A 24,356-nucleotide genomic window follows, 5' to 3' on the forward strand; every position below is an offset into this window, starting at 1 on the left:
GTTTGTTCTTTATAGTTAAGAGTCTTTTATAGTTTCTCTCTCTCTCTTTTCTTTTCCTGTATGTTCATCTGTTTTGTTTCTTAAATTCCACATATGAGTGAAATCATATGGTATTTGTCTTTCTCTGACTGACTTACTTCATTTAGCATAATACACTCAAGCTCCATCCACATTGTTGCAAATGGCAAGATTTCACTCTTTCTGATGGCTGAGTAATATTCTTTGAGCTTGCTTTAGTTAAGTAATAAATGATACAGCTGTATTTCTAGATAAGTATTGATGAATAAAAAAGATATAAAAATGAATATACAAATAGATTAGCTGAAGAGAGAAGAAGGGAGAGAGAGAGAAGAAAGTAGGAGAGATTAAAACCAAAACGTAAGGATTTAAAAAAAAATAAACTACAAAATTCCCATGGTAAGAGGTAATTATGAAAAAATTTTATTCAACTTGAATTGCCAAAACTTGGAAGCAAGGAAAATTCTTCCAGTAGGTTGGTGAATAAGTAAACTTTGATACATCCAGACAATATCATGTTTACTCAGTACTAAAAGGAAATGAACTATCAAGCCATGAAAAATGGAGGAAACTTAAATGGATATTTAAGTGAAAGAAGTCAATCTGAAAAGGCAGCATACTGTATGATTCTAACTTTATGACATGCTGGAAAAGGCAAAACTAAGGGGACAGTAAAAAGATCAGTGGCTGCCAGGGGTTGGGGGTGGGGGAGAAATAAATGAACAGGCAGAGTGCAGGATTTTTAGGGCAGCGAAATGATTTTGTATACTACTACAATGTGGATACATATCACTATACATCTGTAAAACCCATAGGATGTACAATGCAGAGTGAACTCTAATGCAAACTATAGGCTTGGGGTGATGATGTGTCAATGTAAGATTCATCAATTGTAAAAACATACCATTCTGGTGCAGGATGTTTATAGTGGGGGAGGTTGGGGAACAGGGAGTATATGAGAATTCTCTGTACTTTCTGCTCAATTTTGCTATGAACCTAAAACTTCTCTAAAAAGTGAAGTTTAATTTAAAAAAAAAGAACTTAAAAAAAGAAAAAAAGAAAAAAAAAGAACTTGCTATGGTCATTGGCTTTCAACTATAATATTTATCATTTCCCCCAAATTCAAAAATACTACAGATGTAATATTTATCTACTTAACACTTAACTGCTTATTTTTCTCTCAAAAGCAAAATTAAAAAAATATTATGAGATACAAAAACAGTTTCATTAAAACAATTATCTAGCTTTACTTTTATTCTAAATTATAGCTTAATTTTGTTAAGAATTTAAATATTTTCAACCAAAATCTAAGGATTATCATATATAAAAGGCTCAGAGATACAATTAAAACCATTATAAATAAATTGTTTTGACATTTAACAATTGGAGACAGCAGTGTGATAAAACAGAGCATTGAACTTGAACTCTAGAACACCTGATCTGCCACTTGTCAACTAACAATATGTGGGCAAATTACCTAAATTCTGTTTTCTCATCTGTAAAACCTTGGAAATGGAATGCACATGAAAATGCTAGTACTCAGAAAAGGTCAAAAATATCATATCAACTGAAAATTCTGAATCAAATTTAATTTCTTTTATAATCAAAAGTTAAGATACATTTTCTTCAGTCTTAGGAATTTTTACTCTTAATATAAATTATCCCACGTCTTACAAATTTTATATATATAGCTGAAAGTTTCTTCAGTCATCACTGTCACTTCCTGATTCACTCAGCTGCAAATCATTTCCTGAAATAAAAAAAATAGCAAAACTGTAGTAATTATTTAATATTTTCATATTTAATATATTTATTTTTGGATGAACATAAATATTATACAAAATGTAACACCGAGTGATCCCATTTAGTTAGCATTTTGTCATTAATAATCAGATTGCTTATTCTATAATTTAGTCACTTCATTAGTAATTTGAAAAATTAATATTGCTTGTAAAGAAAACATCAATCTTCAGCATAGTTTTAGTATTACCTGGCATCTCTTTTAGTCTTCTTTCACATACCAACACCACTTTTCTTTTTACCCCACTGATTTAATTACATCAGGAAATGAGAAAAAAATGTGGTTTAGATCAGCCTACATCATTTTGAAGAGTGAAAAAGTTACGTAATTTTTTTACATCAAATTCAGTCAAAACATTAAGTAGTATATTTTAAGAGTAATTCATCATTGGTTCCTTTTGTAATTCATCAATGCGCTTACAGTAATGGAATTTATATTCCAGTGGGGGAAACAGACAGTAAACAAACAAATATATAATATGATGTCAAGTAGGGATAAATACTATGAAAAAATGAAGATTAGTGATGGAAGAGTGGTGGAAGGTGCTATTTTAGATATGATAGTTGTTGGCAGGTCTCCTTGAAGGATGACATTTGAACAGAGATCCAAATGTAGAGAGAAGGTCATAAAAATGTGGAAGGAGAGTAGGTACTGTCCAGAAGGTAGGCCTCCTTGAAGGGTGACATTTGAACAGAGATCCAAATGTAGAAAGTCATAAAACTGTGGAAGGAGGGCAGGTACTGTCAAGCCTGAACAGGAAATACAAATATCCTAAGGCAGAAGCATGCTTGTGTTTGCTGGCTGAAGTGGAATGAATGAGGAAGAGAATGATAGGAAATGAGGTCAGGAAGATGTCCAGAAAACCATGGTTTCTAGGTTATGATAAAAACTTTGGGTTTTGGTTGAAATGTAATGGGAGTCATCAGAAAATTTTAAGCAGACAATTGACTTGAACTGTTTTAGATCAGTGAATACACTATAATACACTATAATTGTATCAGAGTTTCTCACATAAGAAATAATACTGGCTTTGATTCAGGTGGCTCAGGTGGAGGTGGTGCTAAGCAGTCAGGATTAAAATATAAAGATAGAACTTACAGGACTATCAAAAGTATTGGATTTAGGGCATGAGAGAAAGAGAAAAGTGAAGAATGACTCCTGACATTTCTGATCTAAACAACTGGATGGTGGTATCATTTACTGAGATGAGAAATACCAGAGGAACAAGATTATGTGAAAAAATTACAACTTCAATTTTCAACATGACACATTTGAGATACCTAGTAAATTTTCAAGTATATATGCTATGGGCAATTGGCTATATAAGTCTGACATGGTAGAGGTTGGAGCTGGAAATAAAGATTTGGGAGTCACTGACTGCAGGGGTTTATTTGAAGGTATGGAATTGGATAATATCATTTGGGTAGTAAATTACAATGGTTAAAAATATTCTTGTATTTTTAAACTAGTCCAAAATCAACAAAAAGCTGGCATATTTTGAAGTTAATACCCAGTTTAAGAGAAGTGGTTTCTAGGCCATATATAAGTTGTTGCAAGACAGCTCAGTTCACTGCATGAACTCCAGAACTATTACATTATTTGATAAAGAAATCTGCTAAAGCTTCTTTTGTGCATGACCATTTTATAATTTTTAAGGATTAAGTTTCCATTTATTACACAACTAGTGTATGGCATAAGAATGTTCAGCTTGACACGATCCCCATAGTATGAGTTTCTTAAGTCAACCCCAATGTCCCGAGTTCTACTTTTGTAATAGACTTCATGCTGTATGGGTTATATGCATAGTATCACCGTGCTGTTAAAATATTCAGTTGACTTGAAGGTATCCAGATTAGCCTTTGAACATGACATACTAGTAAAGGAAATATATTTTCAATCAAAATAGTAACTGTGACTTGGAAAAAAGAGTTTACCCATAGCAAATGCATTCAGATTCCTAAGCCAGTGGTTCTCAATGACAGCAATACTGATCCCTTAGAGATGGCACAGAAATTTATTTGAAGTGTTGTTTGGATGATTTGCAGATTGTTAGTGGCATTTAGTGAGAGGGGAATTTAGGAATGCTAAATGTATTACAATGTAGGAACAAGTCTTACACAATAAAGAACTCTACCACATTGTGCAAAGCTTTTCAAAGTCCACTAGTATATTCATGTACCTGGAAGACCTGTTTGTAATTTTAAGGCTGGAACCTAATTTCAGTTTTATAAACTATTCTTTTGCACAGACTTAAAATTTACTGAAATTTAATGAACTATTATGTAAACTGAAAGAAGACTTTACATTTTTTTAAATGTTACTTTAAATGTTGTAAGTAATGCTGCAAAAACATAGGGTGCACATATCTTTTTGAAATAGTGTTATATCTTTATTTTAAATCTTTACCTCACAAAGATTTTTGTATTTGTTTTGGAAAACATATTAGTGATATGAATGCTTTCTAATCCTTATTTCAACAAGTTAAATAAAGATAAAAATTGTTGACATGGTGTGTTGAATGGTGTCTTGCTCCTCTCAATTCTAAATTTATTCATTAAAGATTTCAAAATATACTATAAAACTATAATAATCAAAACAGTATGGTGCTGGCAGAGGAATAGACACATAAATCAATGGAACAGAATAGACAGCCCAGAAATAACTCCACATTTATATGGTCAATTAATCATGACAAAGAAGGCAAGAATATACAATGGGGAAAAATAGCCTCTTCAATAAATGGTGCTGGGAAAACTGGACAAATATATGCAAAAGAATGAAACTGGATCTGTTCTGTTATACGGCTAGCTAGAGTCAGTCGTTTTCTTTATCATTATTAATTAACACAGTGAGATTAGCTTTAAATACACATAGAGTCCCATTTCCCTCCTGAGAGTATCAACCTGTATGCTTTTATTAAAAAGTATTTATTGAGTGGGGCGCCTGGGTGGCTCAGTCGGTTAAGCATCTGACTGACTTCAGCTCAGGTCATGATCTCACGGTTTGTGAGTTTGAGCCCTGAGTCGGGCTCTGTGCTGATAGCTCAGAGCCTGAAGCCTGCTTCGGATTCTGTGTCTCCCTCTCTCTCTGCCCCTCTCCTGCTCATGCTCTGTCTCCCTCTGTCTCAAAAATAAATAAAACATTAAAAAAATAAAAATAAATAAATAAATGTATTTATTGAGCATCTACTATGTATCAGGTTGTGTGCTAGGTGCTAGTACTCAATGTTAAGTGAAAAAATAAACAAGACTGGTCTCCTCCTGCAGCTTAAACTTCAGAAGAAAGCAAATCACACAAAAGATATAAATTTATAATTATGAAAATTGACATAAGCAAGATATTGCTCTGAAGTTCTGCAAAAAGGAGGATCTGACCTTGTCAGGAAGGTATCCTTGACAAAGTGTGTCTTTACACATTACAGTGTGAACTGTAATCTAAAGGAGAAAAAGTTAACTACATGAAAAGAAGGAAGTGTTTCTAGCCGAATGAACAGCAGTGTTTAAGGGCCCTGATATGGGTGAAAGGTTTGAGTATATTGGCAAAAATTAGGTAAATGTTACTAGAACAAAAAAAGCAAGACCATTATGTTAAGATGTTTTGTCTCTACCATAGAAGAAATTACAAATGACACTTGATGCGGGAGTGGTTAGGGGAGATGACCCTCTGTTGTGAAAAGCCTGTATATAACTTTTCATTCGGCAACAACGTAACTACTGTTGACCAGAGGCCTTACCAATAATATAAGTAGTTAATTAACACATGTTTTGTATGCTATATACTACTATATGTGTTATATACTATATTCTTATAATAAATCAAGGTAAAGAAAATGTTAAGAAAATTATAAGGAAAAGAAAATACATTTACAGTACTGAAAAAAAAATCTATTAAAAAAAAACCATGTAAAGTGGACCTGCAGTGTCCAAACCTGTGTTGCTTAAGGTTCAACTGTACTAGTCATTGAAAAGTTTAAAGCAGGAGGGGTGACAGATTATATTTGAATTATGAAAAGAGCAATATGGCTACAATATACATAATGGATCAAAACTGGGTTTGAGTAGATAAGGGGGTGAACCAGTTGGAACATCACTGCAGAGTGAAATGCAAGAAATACGGTAAGTTGAACTAGAGTAATAGCAGTGGAGATGCAGAGAAGTAGATGAATTTGAGAAATATTAAGGAGGTAAAATAAATAGGACTTGATGATGGATTGACTATGCTACAAAAAGGTAGAGGAAGTAAATCCTTATATACAATTAGGCTTCTGGATTGTATTATTATGAATCCTGCCTTTCACTAAGAGGAAACACAGTGAGCCAATGATTATAAGTTGGTTTTTGGACAAAGTGAATTTGGAATGCCTTTCCTGAAAGATGGTGTTGGACCTATCTGTTTCTAGAGCTCAGAGGACCAGGTCAGAGATGCAAATTTACGAGTTATCTATATGTAAGTATTGATTACAACAAAAATATGGAGGAGATTACCTAGGGAAAGAATGTGGAAAAAGGAAAGAGGGCCTAGAATTAAGCCTTGCTTGGGGAACTCCAGCTCTAATGAGAGGAGCAGATTCTAAACTGGCAAAGGAGACAGAGAAAAGTATCGAGAGAGACAGGAGAAAAACCAATAAGACACAATGTCACAGTGTCAAAAGGAAGGGAATGATTCAACAAACAGGTAATGATTAACCATAGTACCAAATGAATAAAGTAAGAGTTTTATTCTTTTAATCCAAATTTTAGATCATAATCACTATGGCTCCACAGTGAATTCTTACTTTTCCAATTACTCATATTTACATATACTCACTTAAAGTACTCATCAGAAGGCCACTGTTGTCATGAGATCTATTCCGGCCAGCATCCATATCAGGAATCCTGCACTGTGGCATGGTAGACATGACAGGATGTCCTGAGATAAAAGTCCCTGGATCAGAAGGAGAGGATCTGCACTCTTCATCGTCTGAGTCACTGGAACTATCCTCACTACTTGAAGATGATGAACTTTTGGAATCCGATGAACTATCACAACTACTCATCTGGTCCATTAGACTAGCTTCTGCCTTCAGTTCTGAAAATAAAGCAGAAATTAATAGGTTAAATAAATAATATTAAACATAGATATTAAATAAAGTAAATTTTGAATGTGTTAGCTTCTAAGAGACTGTTGATGAGGAATAAATGAGATATATATATACATTTAGAGCATTTAAAGCATTTTACTTAAATTTTTTAAAATGTTTATTTATTTTTGAGAGAGACAATGTGAGTGGGGGAGGGGTAGAGAGAGAGGGAGACACAGAATCTGAAGCAGGCTCCAGGCTCTGAGCCATCAGCACACAGCCCAAAGTGGGGCTTAAACCCATGAGTTTTGAGATCATGACCTGAGCTGAAGTCAGATACCTAACTGACTGAGCCACCCAGGCACCCCTAAAGCATTTTATTTAAAAAGCTCCTCTACCACCAAAACAAGCCATACTTCAATGTTGGGAAAAATGAAAAGACATAGGCAGTGCCTAAATCGAAATACTACATTTTTATACCATTATACTTAAATATGTATGTAATTCAAATAAAATAAAGAATGTGAAAACTTAAAACTATAAAAATGAAAATCTATTTTTGCAGAGACAATCCTCCAACTCCTCTTATCCTAAAATATATATAATGCAATGCAATACCTACAGATGAATTTCTTTTTTTTTTCAGCTTTTTTGACATATAATTGACAAAATTGTATACATTTAAATGTACAACAGGCTTCTGTCCCTGGCATAAAGTGGCTCAGCCAAAAAAACCACTTTGCCTTGAACCAGGAATCTGGACATTCAGCGTGAACAGCTGAGTGATGCTGGGTGGACAGAGCTCCTGCCTCTCTGATTCAGCAATTTGAGGTGGTCAGGCTGGACAACAGGGTCCTCACAGAGGCGTGTTGCAAGGATATTACCTCTGCCCTTTAGGCCAACCCCTCCCTGACCAAGCTTAGCCTTTACACCAAAGAGCTGGGTGATGCTGGTCTGCACCTGGTGCTCCAGGGCCTGCAGAGCCCCACCTCCAAGATACAGAAGCTCAGCCTCCAGAACTGCTGCCTAATGGAGGCTGGCTGTGGAGTTCTGCCCTACATGCTGCACTCAGTGCCCATCCTGTGTGAACTGCACCTCAGTGACAACCCACTGGCAGATGCAGGCCTGTTAGCTGCTCTGCAAAGAGCTTCTGCAAACTGCCAGTGGCCAGCTGTGAGCCCCTAGCCTTGGTGCTCAAGGCCAAGCAGCACTCCAAGGAGCTCACGGTGAGCAATGACGACATCTGCCAGGACAGCCCCAGGGCACTATGCCAGGGCCTCATGGACTCCACCTGCTAGCTGGAGGCGCTGATGATGGAGAACTGTGGTCTCACATAGGCCAAAGGTAAGGATCTGTGTGGCATCATGGCCTCCAAGGCTTCAATGAAGGAGCTGAACTGGGTGACAAGCTGGGCGACCTGGGCATTGTCCAGCTGTGCCCCAGGCTGCTACACCCCAGCTCTTGGCTCAGGGCCCTATGGCTCTGGGACTGTGACATCACCACCAAGAGCTGCAGAGACCGGTGCCATGTCCTTAGGGCCAAGGTAAACCTGAAGAGCTGAGCCTTCTGGGCAATGCACTGGAGGACAGGGTGCCTGGCTGCTGTGTGAGAGCCTGTAAGAGCCTAGCTGTCAGCTGCATTCTTCATGGGTAAAGTCCTACAGCTTACAGCTATCTGCTGCCACCACTTCAACATGATGCTAACTCAAAACAGAATCTTGTAGAGCTGTAGATGAGCAACAACTAGCGGGGTACTCTGGCATTCAGGAACTATGCCAGGTCATGGGCCAGCCTGGCACCATGCTGTGGGTGCCTTAGCTGGGGAATGTGACTTGACTGAGAGTGGCTACCACAGTCTGGCCTCCCACCCACTGGCCAACCACAGCCCATGCAAGTGGGACCTCAGGTGACAACTACATGTGTGACCCAGGCATCTAGCAGCTGATTAGAGCCTCCAGAAGCTCAGCTGTGCCTTGGAACAGCTGGTCCTGTACGACACCTACTGGATGTAGGAGACAGGACTGCCTGCAGGTCCTGGAGGGGCACAAGCTGAGCCTAAAGGTCATCTCCTGAATGGCCTCCTGGCCTAGCTCCTGCAACCTGCTCTCCTGATAGCCCCTACCTGGGCCCCTGCATGAGACTGGCTGCTCCTGGGGGTTCTCACTCTGGGTGTCCTAGCTTTGACTGAAGAGAAATATGCAAATCAATTGACTTCTGTGAGAGAACTTTAGACAATCTCTAACTATTAAAGCACTTTTTTGGTAGGAGGAAAAAACACAAAATGTACAACTTAATGCTTTGGTAAACATATACATTGTGAAATGATTATCATAATTAAGTTAATTAACATATCCAACACCTCATAGTTTCTGTGTGTGTGTGTGTGTGTGTGATGGAAAACCTAAGATCTGCTCTCTTAGCAAATTTAGACACCATGCCACTGGCACAAAAATAGACACACAGGTCAATAGAACAGAATAGAAAACCCAGAATGAACCCACAGCTATATGGTCAATTAATCTCTGAAAAAGCAGGAAAGAATATCCAAATGGGAAAGAAATCTCTTCAACAAATGGTGTCAGGAAAACTGGACAGCAACATGCAAAAGATTTAACTGGACCACTTTCTTACACCATACACAAAAATAACTTCAAAATAGATTAAAGACCTAAATGTGAGACATGAAACCATTAAAATCCTAGAGGAGAACCTAGACAGTATCTAACTTCTTTGACATTGGCCACAGCAACTTCCTACTAGATGTCTCCTGAAGCAAGGGAAACAAAATAAAAAATAAACTATTAGGACTACATCAAAATAAAAAGCTTCTGCACAGCAAAGGAAATAATCAACCAAACTAAAAGGCAACCTACAGAATGGGAGAAGATATTTGCAAATGACATACCTGATAAAGAGTTAGTGTCCAAAATATATAAAGAACTTCTAAAACTCAACATCAAAAAACCCCCAAATAAACCAATTAAAAATGGGAAGAATACATAAATAGACCTTTTCCTAAAGAAGACACACAGATAGCCAATGGACACATGAAAAGATGCTCAACATTACTCATCATCAGGGAAACATAAATCAAAACTACAGTGAAATATCACCTCACACCTATTAGAATGCCTAAAGTCAACACAAGAAACAAAAGTGTTAGTGAGGATGTGGAGAAAGGGAGACCCTTACACTGCTGGTAGGAATGCAAACTGGTACAGTCACTCTGGAAAACAGTATGGAGATTCATCAAAAAGTTAAAAATAGAAGTACTCTATGATCCAGGAATTGCACTACCAGGTATTTACCAAAAGAATACAAAAATATTAACTCAAAGGGATACATGCACCCCAATGTTTATAGCAGCATTATCAACAATAGGGAAATTATGGAAACAGCCCAAATATCCATCAACTGATGAATGGATAAAGAAAATGTGGTGTGCATATGTGTGTGTATGTATGTGTGTGTGTATATATATATATATATATATGTGTGTGTGTGTGTGTGTGTGTGTATACACATATATATATATAATGAAATATTACTGAGCCATAAAAAAGAATGAAATCTTGCCCTTTGCAACAATATGGATGAGCTAGAGAGTATTATGATAAGTGAAATAAGTCAGAGAAAGACAAATACCATATGATTTCATTCATGTGTAATTTAAGAAACAAAACAATCATAGGGAAAAAAAGAGAGGCACAAGAAATATACTCTTAACTATAGAAAACAAAATGAGGGTTGCTGGAGAGGAGGTGGGTGTGGGGATGGATTAAACATGTGATGAGGATTAAGCACCGGGTGTTGTATGTAAGTGTTGAATCACTAAACTCTACATCTGAAACAAATATGGGACCCTGCCCTACCTCTTGCCAGTATACCCTGCTGCGGAGCATCTCTGGGTGGTGGAGTGGAATCTCAGACCTGAAGAAAAAGGAGAGTACTTTCCCCGGTCACAAGTTGTCAGTGGGACTTCTGATCCATCTCTCTTGTTTTCCTTATCCGGGCTACCCTGGTGTTGTTGGACTTTTAATCCAGGGGAAGAATGAGCCTATCTGGAATACCTTCTATAGCTAAGTTGGGGGTCAAGACATACTGGCCCTGAACCATCATCATCTGGGAGGGGAATATTTTATCATGCCCTGACTCTACTATTCCTCTAGTCCTTCCTGAGTTCCCTAACCAGATGACCCTCCAATTTCTACCTTTCAGAGTTGGCCTTTGGTTGTCTTTTGCATTATTTCCAGAGTTTATAGTTTTACTTTGTAGGGAGAAGCAGGGAGTGATAAATCTATGCTGTCTTATCCCACAATACCTTTTAAAAAATTGAATTTATACAGAGTATCTGTTCTGTCAAAACAAAATAAAATTTTAATTTTATAAATAGAACATAATCTTCAAATATTTGTGAAGTAAACACAATTATAAAAAAAATCCATGGACAAAGAAGCAAAAAGATATTAGAAAATAGTTCAAATTAAATGCAAATCAAAATGAAAATCTCTGGAATGCAGCTTAAGTACAGCTTAGGGTGAAATTTAAAACATGAAATGATTATATTTTGGGGGGAAAAAGACAGTCTCAATTAAGTGAACTAAACTTGTACCTTAAGAAGCTAGAAAATAAGAAGAACAAATTAAAACCAAAGTAAGTAGAAGGGAAAAAATAGTAAAAGCAAGAACTAAGGAAAGAGAACAGAAAAAAAATAGTGAAAATAAACTGAAGGCTGATTGTTTAAGAATATAAATAGTATTGACAAAACTCAACCATATTTATCAAGAAAAACAAGACACTAGACATAAATTACTAATGTCAGGAATGAAACAGGTGACAGCACTACAGATCCTAAAGACATTAAATGGATAGGAAGGAATACTGTGAACCACTCTGTGCCCATAAATTTGATAAATAAGAAGAAATACACCAACTCCTTAAAAGGCACAAACTACTAAAATTTCTCAAGAAGAAACAGATAATCTGAATATTCCTAAATCTTCTAAAGAAATTGACTTGTAGTTAAAACCCAACCCCCATCCCAACTCCACACACAAATTTCCAGGCACAGGTGGCTTCACTAATGAATTCTACCAATCATTTAAGTTATAAATAATGCCAGTGTGATACAAACTCTTCTGGATTATTAAAAAGAAAGGAATACTTTCCAACTTGTTACTTAAGTTGATATCAGAGTTTACTGATATCAAAACCCAACAAAGACATTACAAGAGAACACACACATACACACACCCCAATGTCCCTTATGAACACAGATGCACAAATTAAAAAAAAAATTAGCAAACCGCATTTAACACTATCTAACATGGCTTTTAATCAGGAATGATTTTGTTCAGTAGGGGGACATCTGACAATATCTGGAGACATTTTTGGTGGTCACAACTGGTGGTAGAAGCCAGGGATGATGCTAAACATCCTACAATGCACAGGACAGCCTCTGACAATGTATTTTCCAACCCCAAATGCCATTATTGCTGAGGATGAGAAACACTACTATATTAAAAGTACAATACATCATGAACAAGTGGGGCTTTCTCAGGGATACAAACCTTCAAAAAATCAGTCAATATAATTCACTATATTAAAAAATAAAAAGTAAAAGCCATCTCAAAACAGCAAAAAGAACATTTAACAAATTTCAAGTCATTCTTGATAAAAACTCTCAGCAAAAGAGAAGTAAAAGGGAGTTAAACTGGTGAAAGACAGCTAGGAAGAATTTACAGCTTAAATCGTACAAAATACTAAGAGACTGTTTTCCTGCTAGTGTCAGAAGAAGGAGGCTTTTCACTCATACCACCTCTATTCAATATTGTATTCGAGGTTCTAATTGGTACAGTTAAGTCAAAAAATAAAATAAAAGCCATCCAGATGGGAAAGAAAGAGGTAAAACTGTCATTATTCACAAATGACATAATGGTGTATGTACAAAATCTGATGGTATCCACAAAAAAACCTATTAAAATAGTGAGTTTAGCGAAGTTAAAAGATACAGGGAAAATATACAAAAATCAGTTGCATTCCTATTGACTAGCAATGAGCAATTAGAAATTAAAATGATAAAATAAGAGCATTTTTAAAAGTTATTTATTTATTTTGAGAGAAACAGGAAGTTTTTTTTATTTATTTTGAGTGAATGGGGGAGGTACAGAGAAAGAGAATCCCAAGCAGGTTCTGCACTGTCAGTGCAGAGAGCCCAATGCAGGGTTTGAACTCACAAACCATGAGATCATCACCTGAGCCAAAATCAAGAGTTGGACGTTTGACTGAGCTACCCAGGCACCCCAAAATAAAAGCATTTATAATAGCATCAAAAAATTAGGCTTCTGAAACCATGCAATTAAAAAGATAAAGTTTTCACCTCTCTCTCCTGTATCCTCTTTTTCCTCTTTTTTCCTATCTTGACATTTACTCTTGGAACCCAGCCACTATGTCGTAAGGAAGTCCTAGCCACCTAGCCACCTAGCCCTCCAATAATTCCAGATGTTAGACTTGTCATTCCTGCTGACACCATGTGAAACAACAACGAACTATTTCCACTGAGCTCTACACAAATTGATGATTCATGATCAGAAAATATGTTGTTATTGTTTTAAGCCCCCACCTTCAGATTTTTCTTAAATTCCTCATATTTGGAAACCATAAAACATAATTATAAATAATGGTCAAAGAGTTGAAGTTACACAGATTTTTAGAATTCAACTATAGTGGAAGAGCTACTTATCTACTGATGCAGTTAAAGTGATACTCAGAGATATATTTATAGTCTTAAATGAATACAAAAGTAAATTCAACATAGATAAGCTTACCATCCAATTATATGAATAACAGAGCAAACTCAAAATGAGTCAAAGAAAGGAAGAATTTTTTTGAAGAGCAGACATTAATGAATGAATAAACAAAGGAACAAGAAAAAAAGGAGTTAAAATAATAGCTAATATTTTAACATTTCCCAGTGCCTGCTTTAGGCACATTATAGGTATTTCTTTATTTAATCCTCTCAACAACCCTAATAATTACCTCTATTTTACAAATGAGGAAACATACACAAAGAGAAATAAGAGGTTAAATAAATTTCCCCAGGCTATACAGCTGCTAAGTGACTGAGCCAGGATTTGAACTTCAGCAGTCTGACTCCAAAGATGTCAGTAGTTACCTACTTATTTCTCTTTCTCTCCTCACCTGGCAGTGGATATTAACAAATGTTTTAGTTACTGCCAAGCTCATAAGTGAAAAAAATATTCCTTAATTTTAAAATTTACATTTTGAAAGCACTAGTGAGTCTGATCAATTTTTCACATATTCATTGGCCCTTGCATATCTTAGGTTGTAAAATAGACTTAAATCCATATTGAAATTCTGCACGTGATAAAAAAGACTTTTTCAAAGAAGACATACAAATGGCTAGCAGACACATGAAAAGATGCTCAATATCACTCAATATCACCATCAGGGAAATACAAATCAAAACTACAATGAGATATCACCTCACACCTGTCAGAATGGCTAAAATTAACAACACAGAAAACAATGGATGTTGGGGAGGATGCAGAGAAAGGGGAATCCTCTTACATTGTTGGTAGGAATGCAAACTGGTGCAGCCACTCTGGAAAACAGCATGGAGGTTCCTCAAAAAGTTAAAAAGAGAACTACTCTATGATCCACCTATTGTACTACAAGGTATATACCCAAAGGATACAAAAATACCGATTCTAAGGGACACATGCACCCTGATATTTATAGCAGCATTATCAACAATAGCCAAATTATGGAAAGAGCCCAAATGTCCAATGACTGATGAATGGCTAGAGAAGATGTGGTATACATACACAATGGAATATTACCCATTCATAAAAAAAGAATAAAATCTTGCCATTTGCAATGACATGGATGGAGCTAGAGAATATTATGCTAAGCAAAAAAGTCAGAGAAAGACAAATACCATATGATTTCACTCATATGTGGAATTTAAGAAACAAAATAGATCAGTATGGGGGAAAGAAACAGAGGCAAACCAAGAAACATACTCTTAACTTTAGAGAACAAATTGAGGGTTGCTGGAGAGGAGGTGGGCAGAGGGATGGGTAAAATGGGTGAAGGGTATTAAGGAGGGCACCTGTGATGAGTACTGGGTGTTGCATGTAAGTTATGAATCACTAAATTCTACACTTGAAACTAATATTACACTATATGTTGATTAACTGGAATTTGAATAAAAAATTGAAAAAAATGGTTTTCATATCAGAAGAAATCATGTCTTTATATCATTTGATATATATATCAATTATATCAATTGATATCAATAAATGGGTATCAATATACACTCTCTAACAATACCATATTTATTAATTCTCTGTTAATACCTATTTATCCATACTCTTGGGGAGGGGAGAAATTTGGATTCTCATCTTTTTTTTTAAATGTTTGTTTATTTATTTATTTATTTATTTATTTATTTATTTATTTAGACAGAGCATGCATGTGGGTGGGGGAGGGGCAGAGAGAGAGGGAGACAGAATCCGAAGCAGACTCCAGGCTCTGAGCTAGCTGCACAGAGACTGACATGAGGCTTGAACTCATGGACTGCAAGATCATGACATGAGCCAAAGTCAGATGCTCAACTGACTGAGCCACCCAGGTGTCCCTCATCTTATTTTTTAAACAAAAATCCCAGACAGCTCAAAGATGTGAATGTAAATTAAACCACAGAAACACTAGTACAACTGCCAGACATCTAGTCATAAATTTGAAAAGATGATTCAACCATAGCAATAGACATTGGCATAGAAGGGTCAGGAAAATATTTAAAAGAAGACAGTCTAGATAACATGCTATACAAACATCTCAAGGTAATTTCTTATATAAAATTAGACCTTGAAATCATTAAACCTTATAAGATGATGATAACTTATCCTCTAGAATCCAATGCTTCAATACAATGCTTTTATTAAGGTCTCTGCTAAAAAACAAAGAGGGATTTCTTCTTGCACTGTATTATTATTTGTTCTTCCAAGATTTTATTTAAATTCAAGTTAGTAACATATAGTGTAGTATTGGTTTCAGGAGTAGAATTTAGTGATTCATCACTTAACATGTAACACCCAGTTCTCATCACAAGTGCCCTCCTTAATGCCCATCCCCCCACCCACTGCCCCTCCAGCAGCCCTCAGTTAGTTCTCTATAGCTTAGGGTTTGCTTCCCTCTCTGTTTTTATTTCATTTTTCCTTCCCTTCCCCTATGTTTTTTGTTTTTTAAATTCCACGTATGAGTGAAATCATATGGTATTTGTCTGTTTTTAAATAATTTTAAATAATTAGCAAATCCTCTTCCCCTTTAATATCTTGATTTTCTTTTTTTTTTTTTTAATTTTTTTTTCAACGTTTTTTATTTATTTTGGGGACAGAGAGAGACAGAGCATGAACGGGGGAGAGGCAGAGAGAGAGGGAGACACAGAATCGGAGACAGGCTCCAGGCTCCGAGCCATCAGCCCAGAGCCCGACGCGGGGCTCGAACTCACGGACCGCGAGATCGTGACCTGGCTGATGTCGGACGCTTAACCGACTGCGCCACCCAGGCGCCCCAAATATCTTGATTTTCTATTCCAGTATTTTATTATATACATGAATAGAATGACATCATAATTCAAATCCATTTCGGAATCAGATATGATATAATAATAAAATAAAATTCAAGATTCCTTGTAGAAACAAGGGTTTTAAGTGTGTATATTCTTTGCTGTTTGTAAAAAGAACACTAATATGTTGGGGAACTAATGCTATAGTGGGCCTAGAATGGAGCAAGTGGAATTGGAGAACTATATACAAATTATGAAAGAAAAGTATAGAAGCAAATATACTTTGTAACCAGGTGACCAGAGTTTTACTCCTACCACAATTAGTATACCACAGACACCCAGCCTGAAGCTAGAAAAAAATAATGGAGATTTCAGTTTCCTTACTTTCAAAAGGACTATGCCTCCCTAGAAACACCTTCCTGCTGAGAAGTGAGCCGCAATTCAGAAGAACTTACTACATGTTATTACATCTCCTCACTTCCCTATTGGTCTAGTGACATCTTAGATATTTACAGTTTGGCTATAAATAAAATAACTTTGACAGAAAAATGCTGTGAGGAATTCAATCTAAATCATCACAACTGTAAAAAAGAAACTCCAGTACAGATATCTAAACAGTCACTTTTTTTACCCTGGATAATAATAAAAGATATAAATTCTGTTCTACAGATATAGTCTTACTGACATAATACCCTAAATCATAAACTACATTCTTCCCCCAGAAAAACCCATAATTACAAAAAATATTATGCTCTCAATGACAGTTTAAAATCAGTTCTCTCATTAGGGCACCTGCGTGGCTCAGTCGGTTAAGCAACTGATTTGGGCTCAGATCATGATTTTGCAGTTCATGGGTTCGAGCCGTGCATTGGGCTCTGTACTGACAGTTCAGAGCCTGGAGCCTGCTTCAGATTCTGTGTTTTCCTCTCCCTCTGTCCCTCTTCTGCTCTCACACACACACACAAACACTCTCTCTCTCTCTCTCTCTCTCTCTCTCAAAAATAAACATTAAAACAAATTTTAAATCAGCTCCCTTGTTAATTAAAAATTTTCACCCAGTAATTCTTAATAATTTATTATAAGGGGAATTATATATAAACTTAGATTTTACCTCTTTCAATATCATCCATCGGAGATGCTGGGGACATTTTGTCTTCAGATGGAGAATGTTTTACAAGATTGGGAGTTCTAGCTGAATTCCGCATTTGTTGTTGCTGTTGCTCTATACGATACTGAATTTTACTACTTCCTTCAACTCTGCAATTCAGAATATGAAAGGTCAAAACAGGGATGATAGAAATTTAACAATTACAACTAACAAAGTTACTAAAATTGACCACTTATTCTTTTCTCTAGAAATCTTTAAAATGATATTCAAAAATTAAAGCATGAATTTAGTTCATTTTTTAACAAATAGTTATTTAACAAACACTTATTGAACTCTGCTATATGTATGGCATATACACAGATTCACTGAGGGAATACAGATGTGAATAAAAACAAAACTGCTCAAAATTGAAGAGATGAGACATACACAAATGACTAAAATAAACTGAAATTATACATAAGTGTATAACAAGTACAACATGCTCCCTAAATTCTAAAATTATCATTTGTTAAAATCACTTCCATATTAAAAAAAATTTTTTTTAATGTTTATTTATTTTTGAGAGAGAAAGACAGAGCACGAATGGGAGAGGAGCAGAGACAGAAGGAGACACAGAAGCCCGACATGGGGCTGGAACCCACAAACTGTGAGATCATGACCCGAGATGAAGCTGAACGCTTAACCACTGAACCACCCAGGTGCCCCTCTTTCATATTTTTTATTCCTAACTTTAAGACACATTACTAAAGGAGATTTGTATACTTTCTTTTCAATGCTTTTGTGAACAGAGTATATAATACAATTATGCTTGACTTCTGTCTCTTCAATTGCCAATCACCCAAATCCTGTCAGTTCTTCCTTCAGAATATTTAGAACCTCACTGTTCTCTTCATTCCTACTTTCAAAAATCGTGGTTTATTCATTTTTCTGTTTCCCACATTGTTTCATTTTAGTCAGCTTGTTTGGTGGATTAATGTTTTAAACAAATGTAAGCATGTCAATCTACTTATACACAGGCACAGAAACAAATTACTGCTCTATTAAACAGATCCTACTCATTGGCTCCAAATAAGTCAGATATATCCCTGCTTTCAAACCTTGCCTACAACTTCATGTTCTCTCTGATCAATTAAATATTTTCTAAACTTTCCTACCAATAAAAATTACCTAAGCAGGAAGGGGATAATAAAAAAGAGCTTCCAAGGGTCCTTCCCTGATCTGAAGTTGAATTTGGAAACTCACATTTAACAAGTACCCATGGTAAGTCTTATCAAGTATGTTTGGGAGGAAAAGCCCTAAATCTTTTTTTTCTTTCTTTTTGTAATTTAAATTCCAGTTAGTTAACATACAGTGTAACATTAGTTTCAAGTGTACAATCTAGTGATCCAACACTTCAATACAACAGCTTGTACTCATAAGTGCTCTCCTTAATCCCATCAGCTATTTAAACTCATCCTCCACCTACCTCCCATCCAGTAACTGTTTGTTCTCTATGGTTAAGAGTCTGTTTTTTGGTTGCCTCTCTCTTTTTTTGGCAATGATTGTTTGTTTTTAAATTCCACATATGAGTGAAATCATATGGTATTTGTCTTTCTCTGACTGATTTTGCTTAGCCTGATACTCTCTAGCTCCATCCACATTGTTACAAATGGCAAGATTTCATTTTTTTGATGGCTGAGTAATATTCCATTGTGTGTGTGTATGTACATATATATAATATTATATACGTTATATATATATATATACATTCCATTGTGTATGTACATATATAATATTATATATGTTATATATATACACATTCCATTGTGTGTGTATACACACACACACACACACATATATATATATATATATAGTGTATATATATATATATATATATGTGTGTGTGTGTGTGTGTATACACACACACACATACCACATACATACATACATACCACATCTTCTTTATCCATTCATCAGTTGATGGGCATTTGGGCTCTTTGCATAATTTGGCTATTAATGATAATACTGCTATAAACATTGGGGTGCATGTATCCCTTCAAATTCTTAACCTCTCAAGACATCAATAAAGACTCCCAAATGTTCCAATCAATGAGAACTTCTCCATTCCTTTAAGTCCGAGAACAATTTTTGCCTATATTCTTTGTATGGCTATTAGTGTGGGTCTCTTACATTACATGACAATGCACCACCTATTTGCAAACAAGAATTTGAGATAGCTATATTCTTACTGACTTTTTAAATGGAATGATCTGTTAATCCAATTAAAATGCAGACATGTTGAAGCTAGTATTTGTACAGGAAATTTTCTTTTTCTAGTTCTTTACATATTCTAGGTGCTCAATAAGTTTTTACTAATGATGATGAAATTATTTTGGAGAGTGTATAATGGCTTCTTTCAGTTCAGCTTTATGAAAGTATCTACAATAGAATAAAATGTATACCTACGCATATAGAAAACATTCAGAAACAAAGAAAGCTTTTATATATCATAGGAAGAAGTGATAAAAGCTTTTGGCTAAGGATCTCCGCCAAATTTAAACTTGGAAAAAGATTAAAACATTTTGTACCACAAAGAAAGAAACTTTATATAATAATGTGACTTAACCCAATACTTTTTTTCACTAATATTTCCTTAGCAACTTCTTTGTTGATAAAGTAGTTTATTTCATAAACCACATATCTTTTTCTTTTTTTACTTTTTTTTAATGTTTATTTATATTTGAGAGAGAGAGAGACAGAGTGTGAATGGGGAAGGGGCAGAGAGAGAAGAGAGACAGAATCTGAAGCAGGTTCCAGCCTCTGAGCTGGTAGCTCAGAGCCCAATACAGGACTCAAACCCACGAGCTGTGGGATCACGACCTCAGTTGAAGTCAGACGCTTAACTGACTGAGCCACCCAGGCACCCCCTACATACCTTGTTTTTTTTACAGTGATGTTGCTGCTGAGTTTTTCTAGTCGACATTCTCCAGTATCATGGTTAATAATTAAAATGCATTCCTTTAAGTAAGGTTTCTTTGAACCTTTGAAAACAGTTACTGGTGGAGTTGAGCCCTGTTTAAAAAGTTAAATGTTATTACTTGAAATCTGTCATAGAAAATCATTTGGGAAGGCCTTCAATATCTTCTGTGTTTCTCAACCTATGTTATACCTCAAGTCACCTAACTACCTAAGTTTACTACTCTAACAAGGATTCGTAGGAAAAAAGAGATGAAGCAACGCTGAGGTCTCAAACCTGCTATTACTGAGAAAAGGGAACAGAGGAAGTACTTGCCCTGTGTCATTAAAGATTGTCAACAACAGACAATTGGGGTTCAATTCTAATGCATAATATATTTTACAGATAAGGGAACAGAAGCCCTGAATCACACCTCCTACCCACCTTCTTCTTCCTTCATTAGTTTAGTTTTTAAAATCTTGTTATTTTATTAAAGTGGTGCTTCCCTATGCAGATTACTATTGCACTAAACTCACCAATTAATTTTAGCATCATTAAAAGTTGGACAACCAGACATAATATCCTGCACAATGTGATATAAAAGAAAGTAAACAGCATCACCTATAAAGTATCTTGCCTAAAACACACACACACACACACACACACACACAGTCTAACTCACATCCGGCCTTTAGATATATCTATCAGTTTACAGGAAATATAAGAAATAGACGAATAAATGAATAAGATACTCCCAGATAGTAACCCAAGGACTCCAAATTACAGTTGATAAGAGATTTGCACCATATTCTTCTTAAAGATATTTGCATTTCTACTTAGAATAGAATGTATCTTAAAATTATAATACATTGTTGTACTTTGAATTCCTGAAGAATAAAGACTAAATCATAGTTTTGGTTGTTTTATTTATTTCTCCTAGTACCTAAAGTAACAAATGCTTCAGAGATACTAAATGGATGTTGAATATGAACAATATGAACACTTTGATCCAAAGTTAAATAAAGCCTTCATAATCTCTATACCTGCTGTCCACATTTTGAAACAGTTTTTAAAAAGTAAAGCTTTTTTCCTGGGGTGTCTGGGTGGTTCAGTTGGTTATGTGTCCAGCTCTTGACTTCAGCTCAGGTCATGATCTCTTGGTTGGTGGGTTTGTGCCCTGTATTGAGATTCTCTTTCTTGCTCTTTCTCTCTGCCCCCTCCCCTGCTCATGCACTCTGTGTCTCTCTCAAAATAAATAAATAACCTTTAAGAAAATTAAAAAAATATAAAAAGTAAAGTCTTTTTTTCTTATTAAATTGAGCACCATTCCTATTTTATTTATTTTTTTAAGTTTATTTATTTATTTTGAGTGAGTGAGTGAGAGAAAGACAGTGAGATAGCAAGTGGGGGAGAGGCAGAGAGAGAAGGAGAGAGAGAATCCCAAGCAGGCTCTGCACTGTCAGCATAGACCCCCATGCAGGGCTTGAACTCATGAACCATGAGATCATGACCTGAGTCCAAATCAAGAGTTGGATGCTTAACCAACTGAGCCACCCAGGCTCCCCACTATTCCTATTTTAAACTTTAATTCCTGCCCAGTCCCTTATTCCATACCCCTAGAAAAGAGTATTAATGTATTAAAACATCAGGAAACTCCTAAGAATATGAACTGTCTTTGCCTCTCAATAACTTTTGTGAGCAAATAAAACTGAAGTCACAGGCAGCCTGAAATATGAGGACTCAGTCACCGTGAGAACTGGGGGAAGAGAGCTCCAGGAAAGGGGAGCAGCAAGTGCAAAGGATCTGAGGCCAAAAAGATGAAGTGAGAGGGAGGGGGTGTGAGAGAGGGAGATGAGCTTGGCAGATGGATAACTATAGATCCCCACAGGGCCTTGCTGGCCATGGGGGGTGGGGTGAGTTTGAGATTTATTTTGAGAGCCATAAAAAGCACCTGTTGGGATGAGCACTGGGTGTTGTAAGGTAACCAATTTGACAACAAGTTTCATATTAAAAAAAAAAAAAAAAAGAAAAGCATTTGGAAGCCTCTAAGCAGAAGAATGGAACTAGATTTTAAAAAGATTGCCTTGTATGAACATGTGTGAACATCTATAGGGTGCTAGACACTGTTTGAAGTGTTTTATATGTACAATATTAAACTCATTCAATCCTCAAAAAAAAAATTAACTACTGAATACATCCAATCATCTCCATGTTTACTGCTATTACCCAACCTCAGGATCCAATCATCATCTCACCTAAGTTACCATTATTCACCTCCCTACTCACCTTCCAGTTTTGTCCCCCATCTGTTGACAGGCAAATTTGATCATGCCTGATTAGGAATACCAGGAAAGGAAATTAGTCAGTAATGGGATGAAAAAGTACAATAGTACTCCCAAAGAAATACAAGGGAAAAAAAGAAAAGAAGAGATTCTTAATGAAACTAATAAAAAACAAAAGATAGAAAATAAAGTAAAATAACTAATAAACATACTATAAGATGATAAATATAAAAATCAACTATGATAAATATAAAAATCAACTATATCAACTTTGAACTAAGTGTGGATAGAAATCTAATAAAAACGGAAAGCGTTGAACTGGGCTTAAAAATTATTCTGTTATCAGAAACCCATGGGGGGAGGGGGAGGAAGAAAAAAGAGGTTAGAGTGGGAGAGAGCCAAAGCATAAGAGACTCTTAAAAACTGAGAACAAACTGAGGGTTGATGGGGGGTGGGAGGGAGGGTAGGGTAGGTGATGGGTACTGAAGAGGGCATCTTTTGGGATGAGCACTGGGTGTTGTATGGAAACCAATTTGACAATAAATTTCATATATTAAAAAAATTATTCTGTTATCAAAAGATATATTTTAAAATAGTTATATTTAATATTTTTAAAATAGTTATATTTAATATATTTTAAAATATTTTAAAATGTCAGCTAAATAAAAGAAAGATTCTACGAACATGCAAACAAAAAGAAAGCAAAGTGGCAATATTAATATTAGGCAAGGTAGTATTTAAGCTTAAAAATCACAAAAACAGGATTAAAAATATTATTATATAATGATAAAAGATATAATTCATTTAAAAATATAACTGCAATAGGATGTTAAAATAAAATGAGTCCTAAAATAGGTTGAGGTCCCAAGAACGTGGTGGCTATTTTCTCATTTGAGCTAAATAAACTCAGTGGATGGAATCAAACCTTCCAGGTTCATCCTGGATGAATGTTGCCCAAGAGGGTGGTTTAGAGTGGCATAGCAGCTCATCTGACATATGGAACTTTCACAAGTCCAGTGTTTGGGGGCTGAAGTCATAGGTAACCTCTAGAGATGCATTTCCTACATAATAGCAAGTGTGGTTGAAAGTTTCCAGTGGACTATTTCATTGAGGCCTACAAAAGTACTCCATAAGGTGGAGTCACCACTAAAGAATGCCAAACTTGGACAGCACCAATGATAAATCATAGCAAGTAAGTCTTTTCCCTTCAAAATTCAACATTTTGAAATTTTACAGTAGTCAATTACAATTACTCATAAGGAAGAGAGATTTGTAAATTCCCACTATTAACCAGCTTAACAGCCTCCATTTTTTGTTAGTTTCCTATTTTAATGTTTACTTATTTATTTTGTGAGAGGGAGAAAGAGAGAGAGAGAGAAAGAGAGCACATGCACCCAGCGTGTGCCAATGGGGGAGGGGCAGAGAGAGAGGGAAAGAATCCCAAGCAGACTCCACCCTCAGCACAGAGCCTGATGCTGCACTCCAGCTCACAACTGTGAGATCATGACTTGAGCCAATATCCATAGTAGGACACTTAACTGGCTGAGCACCCAAGCATCCCA

At 35.8% G+C, this 24,356-nt stretch overlaps 1 protein-coding gene across 1 annotated transcript in view; it reads right to left on the minus strand.

Annotated features, from left to right (window-relative positions):
- Positions 1 to 699: 699 nt before the first annotated feature.
- Positions 700 to 24,356, minus strand: part of EAF2 (ELL associated factor 2) — a 36,666-nt gene continuing 13,009 nt past the window's right edge. The window contains exons 3-6 of the mRNA XM_047099581.1: positions 20,492 to 20,628; positions 17,581 to 17,726; positions 6,626 to 6,886; positions 700 to 1,768 (exon numbers count right to left, since the gene is read on the minus strand). Of these exons, the coding sequence (XP_046955537.1) occupies positions 1,722 to 1,768; positions 6,626 to 6,886; positions 17,581 to 17,726; positions 20,492 to 20,628 (591 nt within the window). The 3' untranslated portion in view covers positions 700 to 1,721. The remainder of the gene's footprint in view (positions 1,769 to 6,625; positions 6,887 to 17,580; positions 17,727 to 20,491; positions 20,629 to 24,356) is intronic.

The sequence above is a fragment of the Lynx rufus genome, unplaced genomic scaffold (assembly GCF_022079265.1).
Source record: "Lynx rufus isolate CCGP_SWC_20201006 ecotype Redwood Valley unplaced genomic scaffold, mLynRuf1.p SCAF_5, whole genome shotgun sequence".
Taxonomy (NCBI): Eukaryota; Metazoa; Chordata; class Mammalia; order Carnivora; family Felidae; genus Lynx; species Lynx rufus.